This window comes from Myotis davidii, unplaced genomic scaffold, assembly GCF_000327345.1.
Source record: "Myotis davidii unplaced genomic scaffold, ASM32734v1 scaffold148, whole genome shotgun sequence".
In the NCBI taxonomy this organism is placed as follows: Eukaryota; Metazoa; Chordata; class Mammalia; order Chiroptera; family Vespertilionidae; genus Myotis; species Myotis davidii.
The window spans coordinates 3,626,033-3,642,018 of record NW_006299479.1 but is presented as its reverse complement, the minus strand read 5'-3'; the positions used below and the strand labels follow the sequence as shown (position 1 = coordinate 3,642,018).

General features: G+C 41.4%; 2 protein-coding genes across 3 annotated transcripts in view; both read left to right on the top strand.

The window, feature by feature from the left end:
- Positions 1 to 11,347, top strand: part of STT3A (STT3A, subunit of the oligosaccharyltransferase complex (catalytic)) — a 20,811-nt gene extending 9,464 nt beyond the window's left edge. For both annotated transcript variants that reach the window (XM_006775062.2, XM_006775063.2), the window contains exons 9-18: positions 338 to 518; positions 1,547 to 1,702; positions 2,846 to 2,937; positions 3,605 to 3,760; positions 3,990 to 4,178; positions 5,037 to 5,153; positions 5,271 to 5,373; positions 6,636 to 6,824; positions 7,611 to 7,726; positions 8,304 to 11,347. In XM_006775062.2, the coding sequence (XP_006775125.1) occupies positions 338 to 518; positions 1,547 to 1,702; positions 2,846 to 2,937; positions 3,605 to 3,760; positions 3,990 to 4,178; positions 5,037 to 5,153; positions 5,271 to 5,373; positions 6,636 to 6,824; positions 7,611 to 7,726; positions 8,304 to 8,342 (1,338 nt within the window). In that variant the 3' untranslated portion in view covers positions 8,343 to 11,347. The remainder of the gene's footprint in view (positions 1 to 337; positions 519 to 1,546; positions 1,703 to 2,845; positions 2,938 to 3,604; positions 3,761 to 3,989; positions 4,179 to 5,036; positions 5,154 to 5,270; positions 5,374 to 6,635; positions 6,825 to 7,610; positions 7,727 to 8,303) is intronic.
- Positions 11,348 to 13,998: 2,651 nt separating this feature from the next.
- Positions 13,999 to 15,986, top strand: part of CHEK1 (checkpoint kinase 1) — a 12,332-nt gene continuing 10,344 nt past the window's right edge. The window contains exons 1-2 of the mRNA XM_006775102.2: positions 13,999 to 14,413; positions 15,381 to 15,604. Coding sequence (XP_006775165.1) covers positions 14,223 to 14,413; positions 15,381 to 15,604 — 415 coding nt within the window. The 5' untranslated portion in view covers positions 13,999 to 14,222. The remainder of the gene's footprint in view (positions 14,414 to 15,380; positions 15,605 to 15,986) is intronic.

The window sequence follows — 15,986 nt, the reverse complement described above, 5'->3', positions numbered from 1 at the left end:
TCAGGGAACATGGAGGGGAGTGATGGATTTCAGTTTGGCAGATTAGGAGGAAATGATATTTGCATTGTGCCTTCAGTGATGAGAATTTCAGTGAATGCAAATTTTAGGATGAGAAAATTGCAATCCAGGCTAAAAGAATCGCCTGAGCAAGGCCAGAGATGTGATAGAAAATATTGGAAAATATAGCAGGTGAATTAGACCCTCCTCTAGATTGTCCCTAGTTCCTTGGTGGCTTCAGAACTCATTTGACCCATTGAATTAGGTCAGGGTAATTCAGGTTTAGGCTGGACCCATTCTTTTTCTAACATTATTCTCATACATATGTTTTCACCAACAGCCTGTCCTCTCATCAGAGCACATGGCAGCCTTTGGGGTCTTTGGCCTCTGCCAGATCCATGCCTTTGTGGATTATCTGCGCAGCAAGTTGAACCCACAGCAATTTGAAGTTCTTTTTCGAAGTGTCATCTCCCTGGTCGGCTTTGTCCTTCTCACCGTGGGAACTCTCCTCATGCTGACAGGTAGGAAAGGTTCATGTCTTTTAGTATTAAATGTAAACTCCAAAAATATGGGTGAAGAAAGATTCCTTCTTTTTCTCCTATTTCTCTTTTCATTATAAATATATGAAGTCCTACTTCTTCAACTTTTATTTCACTTGTCAGCCTGCTGTTTGGATTCAGCATAGCAAAGGATGTCTTGTTAGAGCAGCTGTTAATCTCAGAAGAATCACACTTGATCAAAGGACCGTATCTTATCTTGCTAATTACTCTTTTTTTTAAACGTGACCGGAGGGCCGGAACAAAAGCATGGATGGAATGTTTGTGTGAACTAATATAAATTCAAAGTAAACATCATTACATAAAAGGGTACAGTCTCTTTTTTTTTTTTTTTTAGTTTTTTTAACCCTGTTTGAAACTAGCCCACAGGCTGGAGGCACTGTGAAGCCAGCTTCACTATTACTTTTCCTCCTCTGCGACCACCAAGATCGGTGTTCAGATCCGATGGGAAAGGGAATTGGAGGGTTAATTACTCTTTTTTTTCTTTTCCCTTTTTTGGTTCCTGTTGGTAGGATGGGAGAAGTCCTAACATTGCTTGCCAAACACTACAGCATGGGCTCATCTGATCCTGTATGCACGACACCACAGGAGTTTAGTTACACATTTTCCTCACTTCCACTTCACAGAGGCTGATTTTATTTGCCAAGTTTCTGTGAATTGTCTAATGCAGAGCAGCACTAGAGGACATAGTTGACTTGCAGAGTTGGCCTTGGTTTGACCAGATTTGGCCTAAACCCTTCTGGGATGCACTTCTGCCTCCCGTCTGAGTTTATGCACAGCCTGACTCTATTTTGCTTGCTTTACTGACGAAAGTACTCTCCAGTTTGAAAAAAGGGAAGGAGTAAAATTCTCCAAGTATTGATGACATTTAAACAAAAACCTAGTCCTTCTGTCTCAGAGAATCTTATTGAATGAGAAGTTGTGATTAGTTAGGATTAGATGTTACTTTGTTTCAGGAGTGATTGTGAAATATTTGTTCTCTTTGCTGCCAGGAAAAATATCTCCCTGGACGGGGCGTTTCTACTCACTGCTGGATCCTTCCTATGCGAAGAACAACATCCCCATCATTGCTTCTGTGTCTGAGCATCAGCCTACGACCTGGTCTTCATACTATTTTGACCTGCAGCTTCTTGTCTTCATGTTTCCAGGTCTGTCTGCCTTGTGTTCTAAAGTGCCCTTCTTTGTAAGCGTCACCATTTGTTTCAAAATAAGTAAAATACCCTCATCCTTGTGTTTGTTCTTTGCCTACGTACCTGTGCAGTACAGAGGATGATGGCTAAGCATTTTTTCCTGAAGCAGAGTAGATGTTAGAATTGAATAGTTGCAGACCCTGGAAAGTTCAGAACCTCAGTTTTCTGCTCACTTATGTGTGAAAATTTGTATTCAGGGTGTATGTGTGTGTGTGAATAATTCTAGTGTACCTCTCTCCCAATGCCCATCCCTGGGTCCTCCCCATTAATCAGCAATATTGAAATCCAGAATGGGCCTGGCTGATTGTAGAGCCTCTTCATCTAATGCTGCGGTTCTCAACCTGTGGGTCGCGACCCCTTTGGGGGTCGAACGACCCTTTCACAGGGGTCGCCTAAGACCATTGGAAAACACATATATAATTACATATTGTTTTTGTGATTAATCACTATGCTTTAATTATGTTCAATTTGTAACAATGAAATTGGGGGTCACCACAACATGAGGAACTGTATGAAAGGGTCGCGGCATTAGGAAGGTTGAGAACCACTGATCTAATGTATCTTCCGGCCAATCCAGATATGTTTTAGAATTTCCCGTTTTGTAAAATAACTTTTACATTTTTTTCTTACTATGAAACTAAGTTATCTATTGTAAAAAATATATAAGTGAAAAAAGTTAAAAATTTCAGTTCTCACCACATATCTGTTGCTACTATTAACATTTTGATAGATATTTGTCCAATTATTTATTGAATAAAAATTAAATGCTAGTTTTCCTCGATTATTTTAATTTCATAAGGAATCATGATAATTTCTGTTTAGTATTGTTTTAGAGAAATAATATTTAAGATATATCATTTGTTAACTTTTTTAAAACTACAGAGATGTGTAATGGAGAAGGCAAATGGTCCATAATCTCTGTAGCAGTATTTTAATTGTATTTTATTTTATTTATAAAATATGCTATAAGTTTCATTCTTAATGTTGGACATTTATGTGGTTTCTGATTCTTTGCTATTTTAAAGAGTGCTGTAGTGAACATTTTTCCATGTATGTATGATTGTTTTTTTAACTGCTTACTTTTTACTTTTACTCTTGTAGTTGGTCTCTATTACTGCTTTAGCAACCTGTCCGATGCCCGGATTTTCATCATCATGTACGGTGTGACCAGCATGTACTTTTCAGCTGTCATGGTGAGGAATTCCCTCAGTCCTAGCACACCTTTTCATTCCTAACTCTGGGTGCTTTTTTGTTTCCTGCATAGCAGAATTCAGAAAGTTCTGATGATTGTGCACATGCTTCCCTCTGAGCATTCGAGGGCTGCCTTGTAAAGCTGCTCACTGGTTGATCCTTCACTGGAAGGTGTGAGCACTCATGCATTCTGATTGCGGGGCCCAGCTTTCTTGTATTCATGACCTTGTGTTAGGGACAGGCACTACTGCACTTGTTGGAGAAAGTGACCCTGGGCAGGTGCCTTCCCTTCTCTTTCTGGATGTCTTAAAAAGGGAGATGATGGAGGCTTTTTAAGTTGTTAAAACAGGAGAGATTTTACATATTGTAACAAGACTGTTTCTCACACGTTTTTGATCCCAAACCATAGTTAAGAAATATGGTTAATATTACTCAAGACTCTCATACATACATACATACATACATACATACATATATGTATAACTGAAAAACAAAGGTTAAGAAATATATACTTATACTACTGTAGATTTTTTCTTCTATTTTGTTCTATTTCATTGAAAAGTCATATTTGTTAAAAACCCCTAAATTAATGTTATGATGTATGCATAGGTTGAAAACTATAATTTGTAAAACACAGATTAGACTGTAATCTTGCTTCCTGCCTCTTAGGTGCGTCTGATGCTGGTGCTGGCACCTGTTATGTGCATTCTTTCTGGCATTGGAGTCTCCCAGGTACTGTCCACCTATATGAAGAATCTAGACATCAGTCGTCCAGACAAGAAGAGCAAAAAGCAACAGGATTCTACCTACCCTATTAAGAATGAAGTGAGTATAAAGCAACACTAAGAACAGGCTTGGGAAACTGTGTGTGTGTGTGTCTATGTATGTTTGTGTACGTTTTTGTTTTTGAGTAAGGGAGTGAGAGGACTGTCATAAATTAACTTATACAGCCCCTGACTTACTTTGATTCATTTTATTATTGACTGTGTGTAAGAAGCTGTTCTGTGTTGTGTAAATTTAATTTGGTTTTATAACACATTTTTTCCTTCTTTAGGTGGCAAGTGGGATGATATTGGTCATGGCTTTCTTTCTCATTACCTACACCTTTCATTCAACCTGGGTGACCAGTGAGGCCTACTCTTCTCCCTCCATTGTGCTGTCTGCTCGTGGTGGGGATGGCAGTAGAATCATTTTTGATGATTTTCGAGAAGCGTACTATTGGCTTCGTCACAATACTCCAGAGGTAAAGATTTGGGGAAAGTGGGGTTCTGGGTAGGGTAAAGGGGGAGACATTTGATGTTATGGTGAATCAAAGCTTTTAGATGGGTGGAAAACTTGGAGAAATTGTAACTATAGGACTCTAGTGTTGAGTGAGCTTTAAAGGTCACCTCCATTCAATTCAGGATTTCTATCCTTACTGGTATTGATGGTGATTTTATCATGAGGTGGACTATCACAGTTATATAAGAAGAAAAAAGTTACAGATTAATAATACATGTTCATTGTAAAAAAGTCAGCAAATAGAAGAAAAAAGACAAATTTTCCATAATGTGATCACTTAATGATAACCACTTTTAACATTTTGGTTTATACCTCTGAGAATCTGAAGTGATTTCCTTCGCAGTAGCTATTAGAAATAGCACTTCTGAGTGAGATTCGTGAAGAGTCAAAACTAAGAATTTTGTAATCCTTTCCCATTATATCCTGTGATTTGTATTTCCCCCCATTATTATAACTGATTTTTAAAATATTATTAAAGACCATTTATTTAATACAATTATCTGGTGAGGCCAATCTATTTGGAAATATTGATCAGTCCCCTATACCTCATACTCCATTATACTTGTTTGTAAAAAAGTGATCTACAATGAAAGTATTAGGAATGTTGGATTGTATAATTTGCACTGAAATTTCATGATTGTATATAAATGTAGGACCAGATGCAAAGATTTATTTTCTGTTGCATGCATTATTTTGTGAAGAAGTTGATTAATTAGCCATGCCTCATTTCCTATCAGATGCCCTTCCACTCCATTTCTTGTATGTGATTTTTGGAGGCAGTGAGAAGTTTGTTATTTTCATTTCCCATTACTTCTTTCAGGATGCTAAGGTCATGTCATGGTGGGATTATGGCTACCAGATTACAGCTATGGCGAATCGGACGATTTTAGTGGACAATAACACGTGGAATAATACCCATATTTCTCGAGTAGGGCAGGTAAGGTAAAGGGTTCATTTGAGTGTTTGGCCCACAGGGTCTAGTGGGAAGTATTTCTCCATGAGGGATCAAATGACCTGGAATTTTGTTCTGAGAAATGTGCGTGTCTTTTTCTAGGCAATGGCATCCACAGAAGAAAAAGCCTATGAGATCATGAGGGAGCTTGATGTTAGCTACGTGTTGGTCATATTTGGAGGCCTTACTGGGTATTCCTCTGATGGTAATGTACTAGATTCTACTTCTGGCTGTAGGGCCTAGTTTCTAAGAAAACTAGATGACGCTCCTATTTTTCTGTCCTTCTGTTATCTTATTAACATATTTTCTTAGTTGGGGAAGTTCCTAAGTATTTGCAACTTGAGTTGTTTTTTTGGCAACAAGTAGAAAGTAAATGTAAATATTTCTCATGTAGGTACAGCATGCTATACTTGTTTAAGGTCTAGGAGCAGTTCCACAACCACAACATAAAGCTTCTGAAATGAACTTAGATTTAATGTTTTTTAGTAGGTTTAAGCCATAGAATAATCTCCCAGCTTAAAATGTTTTATATATATTGTGCCTCACGCAGCCTGGACATGTGCCCTGATGGGGAATGGAACTAGCAACCTCTTGGTGCATGGGGTTAATGCTCAACCACTGAGCAACACCAGCCGGGGCCACATAAGTCATTTTAAAATGTCTGTTAGCCAGATCAAAATAAGTAAAAAGAAATAGGGGAAATGAATTTCATTTATTTATTTGTACTTAACTTTTTAATTGAATTTATTGGGGTGACATTCCCCCCATTACTACAACTGCTTTTTTGATATTGTTTAAGACCATTTATTTAATACAATTATCTGATAAGGCCAGTCTATTTATTTGGAAATATTGGTTAATAAAATTATATAGGTGTCAGATGTACAATTCTATAATACACCATTTGTATACTGCATTGTGAGTTTACCACCCCAAGTCAAGTCTCCTTCCATCACCATTTATCCCCCCTTATACCTTCTTCTAACTCCCCACACCCCCTGGAAATGAATTTTAATAATTTTATTTAACTGAATATTATTACTCAATATGTAATCAAGATGTTTTACACACTTTGTTTTGTTTTTGGACTGTTTCATACTTAGAGCACATCTTAATTTGGACTAGCCTCATTTTAAGTTTCAGTAGCTACATATGGCTAGTAGCTACTGTATGGGACAGCTCAGCCCCAGCTAATACCTGGACCTAATTTCAGTTATGACTTAAGTCTGGACCAATTGTATAGGATTATAGCAGTCTAGTAATCTATAGGACAAGCTGTATATTTTGAGGGAAAATGTTTTATCTACAAATTGTCTTTCCAGTTTTTATAAATGAGTTAAATGGTGCCATTCCCTATTAGAAAAATATTTGGGGAATTTCCTTAGAAATAGTGAGCTTTTCATTAGATGGTTTAGCTCCAGCAACCTCTGTAATGCAGCAGTTCTTTCTTTTTCTTTTTTTCCCTAGATATCAACAAGTTTCTGTGGATGGTCCGGATTGGAGGGAGCACAGACACAGGCAGACATATCAAGGAGCATGATTATTATACTCCAACAGGGGAATTCCGTGTGGACCGGGAGGGTTCTCCAGTGCTGCTCAACTGCCTTATGTACAAGATGTGTTACTACCGCTTTGGACAGGTGTACACAGAAGCCAGTGAGTGATTCTTAGCAGCATTAATAGCAATAGTAACATTAATAGCTAACACGGTGCTTTTCATGTGCGAGGCTCTAAGGGCCTTACATCTGTTGACTCACTTAATCCCCTCAATAGTCCAAAAAGTAAATATCAATATTATTCCCATTTTATATATGAGGAAATTAAGGTACAAATAGGATACTTAACTGCCCAAAGTCACATAGTAAGTGGCAGAGTCAGGTGAAACTCAGGTGATCTGGCTGTAGAGTCTATGCTTTTACCCATTACTTTTTATTGTCTCTCAGTAAGAGGAATTACAATGGAGAAAGGAATGAAGAGGGATAGATTAAAGGACTTTTCGTTTAATTAGATAAATACATCGAGAGTAATTAAGGTTAAGTCTTTCCTTCTAACTTCAACTTTTTAGTTCTGCACTAGGGACAATTTCTGAACCAGATACAGGCCTTTGACTTCTGATAGGTTTTTCTCTGATCCATGGAAGGGTTATTAGTGTATCACAGAGGCTTCTGTGTAGCACTCCTCAGGAACAGAGGGGCTTGGAAGTCAGCCTCCTCCCTCTTGGAAGACACAAGAAGCATCATCATCTTGGAGAGGACTTGAGTTAGGGTAACACTGGATTTGCCCTTACTTTTGACATCCTTTCTGCAGGTCCTACTTTCTAAACAAACTACAGGCTGAGGAATAACATTCCAGTTAGTAGATGACTCACCAAATTGATTTACTATTTCCTTAGGAAATCTGCACTGTAGAAAGAAGTGTATCCCATTTTTTGTCCCTTTCTAGAGCGTCCACCAGGTTTTGACCGTGTGCGGAATGCTGAGATTGGGAATAAAGACTTTGAACTTGATGTCCTGGAGGAAGCTTATACCACAGAGCACTGGCTAGTAAGGATATACAAGGTGAGCAGATGTTATACTGTCATCTTTGCACATTGGTTCTAGTGCTAAAAGTGGACTACATATTTCTAAAGTAGGGACATTTCTAATGTCTGAAAAGTAGCTTGGAATTCATTCCGAATTTTACTGTTTTTATTTAGATTGTTCTTAGAAAACACCCTGGTCTGCTGTCATTGTGGCAATGTTGTCAGTGATATATTTCCATTTGGGGCTGGACTTGATCTTTTAATGATTATCAGGCTTTAGTGGGGTAAGGGGTGGGGTGGAGAAAGTGTGTGTGTGTGCTTTCGAGCTACTGAAGAATTTATGGCATAGAGTCACTTAAGTGTGTTATATCTCTAACATAAGATTGAGAACCTTGATGTGTTGGAAGGTAGATAATTTATAAATGCTCCTCACAGAGGTATTTCAAAGGCTAAGCAGAGGTAACTAGTCTCAAACCAGTGCTCATTTAGTCACAAAGCCAAACTGGGCAGGAGAATCCAACATAATCCGTCCCCGTCTGGGTGACCCAACTCAGTAGACCAGCTGTCCTAAATTGATCTGATTGTAATGTTAAACTGACATCTTTATGTTGTAGGTAAAGGACCTGGATAATCGAGGCTTGTCAAGGACATAAACATTACGTCCAGCTCTGATATGCTTCGCACTGAGCGCGTCACATTTAGGACGCTGAAGATGTTTTTAAAATATGCAGTTTATAAGAACGGAGCACGATGGGATTAGAATTGTCTGGAAGTTTTGCCCTGGGTAATATGGGCTGGGCCAAATGCAATGATTTTTTTTTTTTATAATTCTGAGAGGTTACCAAATGAAATGTCATGGCTTTACTTTGGTCAATTAAAGGGAGGGAAATTTTTTTTTTTAATGTGCCTTATTTGTTTTTATTTTTGACTGATTTGAGGAAGGCAGAAGTTTATGCTGGGCTGATAAAAGGACAGAAAGCAGGCCTCATCCCTGTTTTTAGCTTCCTAAATCAGCTATGTAGGGGCATACTGTCCTTATCAAGTCAGGAAAACTTCAAGGGCTGGGTCAGATCCTACATATACAAACAATTTTGTCATTTCAAAAATTACAGCACTGAGCACAATGCCGTGCACATAGTAGGTGCTCAATAAACTTCTATTGAATGAATAATGTGGGACTAGAGGAGTGCCATTTCTGGGTAGGAAAGGCAGCGGTGTTGCCATCACGTCTCTGTTCTCAACATATCTCATCCTTGGGAGCTCCAACTTTATGAGGGAGAGAAGGTGGCTGGCCAGACCTGATCTCTATTCTTTGGGACTAGCTAGGTGGTTTTTTTCTTTTTTCTTTTTTTCATTCTTTTTTTAGCAGGAATAAATCAAGTGAGAATAAATCAGCAGTTTTGAAGATTCAAGGCAAAGAGTTTATTATTATTCTGATTCTCAGTGGAGGAAGAAACTCCTCCAACATTATATATACAATTTGATGTTTAATAGGTATTTTTGAATCAGCTGAAATATAATCATGCATATCTGTTTGAAATCCAGCTCTTTAGTACTCTCACTTATCCATGATATAGTAGATGTGTCTTTGCTCATTTCCTTTAGTTTAGGCACTAAAACTCTAGTGGTTATTTGGGGCGAGCTATTTTATCCCTTAGTCTCTGTCTATTTGTTGTTATGTACCATACCACTAATAATCTCAACAATCTGGTTTTGAAGTCCTTGCCAAATGAGCTATACTAGTAAGTTAGAAGGAGGAATTGCTATCAGTAGTACCTAGAGAGCAGGCCTAGCCTGACTACAATAAAGGGGAAGAGAAACTTAAAAATTTTAACTCAAAGCACAGTAGTCCTATGGATAATACTATTTAATGTCGGGATAAATATTAAATGTTCAATACAGTAGGACACTATGTATCTTACAACACAGGACATATACAGTGAAGTATATAAACCATAAGTCATTAAAAGAAATACACAAGGTAACTGTTTAGTGTTACCTGTTGAAGAAACAGGAGCAAGTACATGGCTTTTAGATAAGTCAAAATGGTGCTCCTGGAGGGTATGCTCAGGTATACTTACGTACCCAGGAAACTTAACCTTCCAAACCAGTTTATATACCAAGTGCTTTAACTGTGAGATTTAGTTTTGATGCAATATTTGATTTACTGTACGTAAATACATTACTTGATTTATATACAGAATTCCTCCCTACTGAAAGAGGTTATTCTGAGGCTTGTTTTATTTTTTTAAATTTCTTTTTACCAATATGAGTAATACCATTTAGGGATTATTAATGGTCTTTCTCTATAGTAATATGGGATAACCCTTTAACTTATCACTGTAGTTGTTGCTTTGGTGATTCTAATGTTGTTACTTCCTAGGCTGCATGAAGCTGTCTTTGAAAAATTAACATTTTCATTGTTACACTTTTTCACACTTAGTGTAAAAAAACTCAATTCTAAAAAGCAACAACAGTTTTCCACTCCCTGGGGGCAACCACTTTTAACTCTGCGGATTCTCACATTATTTACCTCCATCTCATTAAATAACTTGCTTTATTTTGCCATATGTTGGATTTTCTATCTTAGGGGTATCATCTGTTGACTTTCTGGTGTGGAAATTGAAGATTTAGCTCTTTTTCACCATCCTGCTATTCCCACGGACCAGTTTAAGGTTCTATTATAGTTATGATTTAGGTTAGCTCCGTAGTTTTTACCGTATGGCTTTTTACAACTAGGCCATGTGGTATACTGTTGCTACTTTGTTTTATTCCTGCATAACTTTTTTGGAGGGAGTTTTTTCATTGTTTTTTTTGTATTTGTCACTAATTTCTCCCCAAGCTCTCATTTATTTGTTTCAAGTTTCTTTTAATATGCTCAGACTCATTGGGTATGTCTTAGAGATGTCTTGTTTTGGTATGTACCGGTTTGATTTATTCTTTACGTCTGTTACACACCTCTTTAGTTGGTATATCCTTTCACTGTCATGTTATGTATGTTAATCTGAATTCTTTCTTATTTTGTTACCTCTAACTGCCTCTCTGAGAAAGTGTGTGGGAGATAAATTTCTTGAGATCTTGCATGTCTCACATCACAACAGGTTGGCTAGGTATAGAGTTCCAGGATGTGAAAACTTTTCCTTAGAATTATTTTGAAGTCATTGGCCCATTGTGTTTTCTCTTCTAAATGCTGAGAAATGCAATGCTGTTCTGATTCTGACTTTTTTGCATGAGTCCATTCCCTCTCACTTCCACCCCCAGACCTCTTAGGGTCTTCTCTGTATGTAATGTTTCGAATTTTCCCGATGATGTGTCTTATAGTGGATCATCCATTATGCTGGGTACTTTAAACTTTTAAGTCTGGAAAGTCAAGTTCTGAGGTTCTGAGAAATATCCTTGAGTTATTTGTGGATTTCCCCTAATTCTTTTTCTCTTTCTGAAAAATAAGCTATTTGGATGCTGGACTTCCTGGACTAATCACCCAATATTCTTATTCTATTTTCCATCTATATGCTTTGTTCTGGAAGATTCCTTAAAAAATATTTTTTGCAATCTGTCTATGTAGTTTCCCTATTTTCTGCTATCACATTTTCTAATGTCCAAGAAGTGTTTTTCTGTTTTGTTTTGACATCTTTCATATTAAAGGCCTTTACAAATTCTTAGTTGTCTGCTCTTTTGAAGAGTGGGACCCTAGCCCAGTGGTGTGGCTCAGTGGTTGAACATGAACCTATGAACCAGGAGGTCACGGTTTGATTCCCAGTCAGGGCACATGCCTGGGTTGTGGGCTCAATCCCCCGTTTGGGGTGTGTGGAGGCAGCCAGCCAGTGATTCTCTCATCATCGATGTTTCTCTCCCTCTCCCTTCCTCTCTGAAATCAATAAAAACATTTTAAAAAGAAAAAAAAAGTGGGACCCTAAAACAGACTGGAAGGTCTGTTTGGGGAAAGGAGTCCGGCTTTTTGAATGTGGGCCTCACTCCTGTGATCTGGCTGGAAATCCCTGGTATTGGCATCTTTAGATCCTTTTATATAGGTAACCTTCCCTTGAGAAGGCTTGTAAATCCTCCAAGGACACAGGCAGGCTGCCATATTTCTAAGTGGGGAAAGAAGGCTTTTGAGCAAGCATGTCAGACGTGCAGCCAGTAAACTTCTTTGCATAAACTGACACTTAATCCCTTTGTTTTCAATAAGATACCCAAGCCTTTAACTTTTAACTGCCTGATGCTCTCCAGCTCAGATACCATGTAGTTACCCTCTCAAGCCCTGTATCAGCTTTGGGACAAAGTGAGAGGATCCAAGGGTCTATTTGCTTCTTACCTCGTCTTTCAACCTACCCTCCATAGCCCCACCTTCACCTACATTTCAGTTACCTGGTGTCACTAACCCGAGCCTTTTGGAAGTTCTGTGATGTAAAGCAAGTTGCTTTTCTGCTTTCCCATAGTTGGCTCTAGGATTCATCTTTGTTTTATCTAAAGACTTTCCACCTGCCAAAATCTCGTTTCTCATACTCTTCTCTTGTGCCTTTTAAAGATTTACTATTTTAGTAAGGTTTCAGAAGGCAACAGAGGCTATTGTGTGCAGTCATTCTCCCACGGGGCTGTCTTTAACTGTATTCTACCTGAAACGGGGATCCCCCCCCCGCTTTTTTTTAGGCTAATTCCATTCACACACACACAGAAACTGAGCAGGTCCCCCTCTTCCTTTCTCCATAGTCTTTGTCTGCAGCACACAGTGCACAAATTAAATTAGAGAAAATGTAGTAAAACATGTGAAAGCTTTATTACAGGAAACCTAACCCGTGAAGTCATGGTTAAAAACGTCTCAAATAGGCATTTTGAAACGCTCTGGTGATGTTTTAAAGCAGATGTGTGCGTTTTTAAAAGTGAAATTTATTGGCCCGACTGGTGGGGCTCCGCGGCTGAGGTTCGACCGATGCACCGGGAGGTCCGCCAGTTCAAGGCCCTGTCAGGAGGGCATATGCCGGGAGCTGGCTCGGGCCCCTGGCCCCCGGCAGGGAGTGTGCAGGAGGCCGCTGACCCATGTTTCTCATGGATGTTTCTCTCTCTAATCGATAAGAACCTATTTTTTAAAATATTAAAACACGGGTTTAAAAACGTATTGGAGTGACATTGGTTACCTGTGCATTTTTGTGTAACATTTTATACTTATTTTACTCCATGACCAGTAACACAATCGAGCTACGATCAATGTACGTGGCCGATTTAAGAACTGGAGAATTGAATGGAGATGACACTGCCTGTGCCTCGAGTTCCCGGTCAGGTACTGCCAAGGGGGAATACCTACCTGAGTGTTCCGTGTTATTTTATCCTAAAGCAGGCGCATTTCCCCAGAATTTACTTCCCTCCTTAAACTGGTCACTGACAATGTGCTTGGTACAATGAGGCGGGACAGCGTGTTTGCGCCACCTACCTGCCTGCGCCTCCCACGCTCCCAAAAAGGCGGGTGGGACTAAGCGACCCGGAGGCTCTTCCTGCAAACCGCGGGGCCCAGGTGCTGCCGGTGCTGCCGAGGAGTCCATTCAGGCCGCACAGGGCACAGGGTCATCCTCTCCCTCCGACCGCGGGAGGTCTCGTCCGAGGCCTCCTCTCCAGGGACTGAGGGGCCAGGCTCTGAGGCCCCCGCCGCCGCCTTCGTCCTTCCCAGCCCGGTTCTTGGGGGTCTGCGCCTCACTTCAGTGACCGGACCGGACAGGTCGCCGGGCAGATACTCGGAGGCGCAGAGCCGGCGTCGTGGCGCCCACGGGTGGAAACCCAGCCTCGCGCACGTCCGTCTCCCGGGTCTCCGGCGCCGCCAGCACCTCCCGACTCACAATAGCCCGGGCGCAGCTGACACCTGTGGGGCTGCCGCGCCGGCCTCCCGGAGCCGCCCAGCTGCCCAACTTCGCGAACCGGAAAGCGCGCCTCCCTGCTTTACGGCCAGGGCGCGCGCGTTTGCGACAGTGTGACGCGCTCCAGTTTTGGCGGGAAAAGCGCTGCATTTGGATTCCTGCGGTGGCGGGCAGAGGACGGCCTGGTGAGAAGGGCGGCGGGTGGGGTAGGCAGGGAGTCTGCAGAGGGGTTTCGGGGTCCGCATGAGCTGGGAGAGCACGGCGAGTGGTTCGGAGAGACTCCCCCGGCGGCCCCAGAGGGAGGAGGAGGGTGGCACGGGGCGCCGGAGGCAGAGGGACTGCAGAGACCTCCCGCTGCTAGTCTGCGTGCCTCCCGGCCCTGCCTTCCGCCCCTCGGGGCAGTTTGGCCCCGCCCCGGGCTCCACCCGGCCCCGGGGGACCCTGTGGGGTGGGGAGGAGGGGCCGCGGTGATCGTGATTATCTTTCCCCCTCCCCTGACCCCTCTTGCCCCTTCTCTACACCCACCGCGAGGCATTGTCCCCCGACTCCATCACAACTGCTACAGTTCCTCCGCTGCCGAGGGGCCGACCCTGCGCATTCGTTGGGCGTGGGGATGGAGATTTACAGGATCGGACGCCAGGATTTGGGAGACTGGCCTGTGGTTTAGACGGGGGTAGGATCTGGGTGATGGGATGTCAGGGGAAAGAAGAGCTGTTATTTATATGGAGGACTCCTGGCCGACGCGAAGCTCAGCGACCTCACCCCCCTCTTTCCTGGGTCCCGCCCCTTGCAGCCGCGGTGCGCATTGGAGCCATGGCCGTGCCCTTCGTGGAAGACTGGGACCTGGTGCAGACCCTCGGGGAAGGTGCCTACGGAGAGTGAGTCCGCGTCCTCGCCCCCCGCTTTCCCGCTTGCTTTGCCCCCCTCTGTCTGGTTTGAGCCCCTGGGCGTCGTTTTGGAGTTATTTTAACACAGCGGGGCCTTAGGAAACGGACCTGTGCCTGTGAAATCCCAGACTTCTGGGGAACGGAAGTTGTGCGATCTTTTGTAAGCGCTTTGTTTTCTTTGACATTGACTTTGTCCAGCGCCGAGGTCCGTTTCTCCTGCCACCGCTTCCTTCTTGGGCTTTAGGCATCGTGTTTCCAATGAACAAAAGAACGGACTCTGGAGCCAGGCCGCCTGGTGTCAGATCTTCAGCCTGTCACATACCGATCATTGTTTTGTTCTTAAGCCTCATCGCAGCGTCTGTATATGTTGGTGTTAGAGAAGGAGGAAGAGAGAGAGAGAGAGGAAGAGAGATCCATGTGAGAGGGAAACCTCTGTGCCCCGACCAGGGGCTGACCCTGCACCCTTTTGGTGTAGGGAGCGATGCTCCCGCCAACTGAGCCACCCGGCCGGGGCCGCGAGCTTCTTGATACTGTTGCTGCCTCTGTTTCCTTAGCTGTAAGATGGCAGTCATGGTACTGACCCCATCGGTGCTGAGAACAGTTACCGCGGGATTGGTAAATGTTAGGTCATGTTATTAGAATTAAATGAATAGAGCATGTGTATATGGAATGTGGCCTAGAATGGTTATCCCAGTTTAGTTCATTTTCTCAAGCGTTTATTGAATGACTTTTGGTTCAATAGCATAATGACGTCTTTGCTGCATTGTCTGTTGTACCTCATATTTCAGAAAGGAGGAGTATCTTTTGAGAACATGGCAGAAACCATCCCCATGGTTTCTCCTTGGTGGATACATTTATAAAAGTGCAATAATTCTGGATGGGTCGTGTTTAATCTTTTTTGAAGTTTTAAAATAAATAGAATCCAGGCGCCTGGAATGTTACAATCTTTCTTTTTTAGGGTTCAGCTTGCTGTGAATAGAAGAACTGAAGAAGCAGTTGCAGTGAAGATAGTAGACATGAAGCGTGCCATAGACTGTCCAGACAATATTAAGAAAGAGATCTGTATCAATAAAATGTTAAATCATGAGAATGTAGTGAAATTCTATGGTCACCGGAGAGAAGGCAACATCCAGTATCTGTTTCTGGAGTATTGCAGTGGAGGAGAACTTTTTGATCGAATCGGTATGGAAAGGATTTAAGATAATTATTCTCCTAATTAAGTTTCTAAATTTCTTTCTTGATCTTGGGTCTGCTATGTGGTCATTGTCCATTAGGAATTGCTTATGCAATAGAGAAATTGGAATAAATTGTTTTGTTTTTGCAACTTATATTAACACATGAAAGCATAAAAGTCATCAGAACTTTTTTCCCAAGTTGTATAAGTGATTTGGTTGGTATTGTTGTTTCACGTTTTAAGAATGATAAAGTGTAGTCTCATTGTATATATTTAGAGATCCAGAATGATAGCATGTTACTATGTTTCTTCTTTTTAAAATATATTTTATTGATTTTTTTACAGAGAGGAAGGGAGAGGGATAGAGAATTAGAAACATTGATGAAAGAG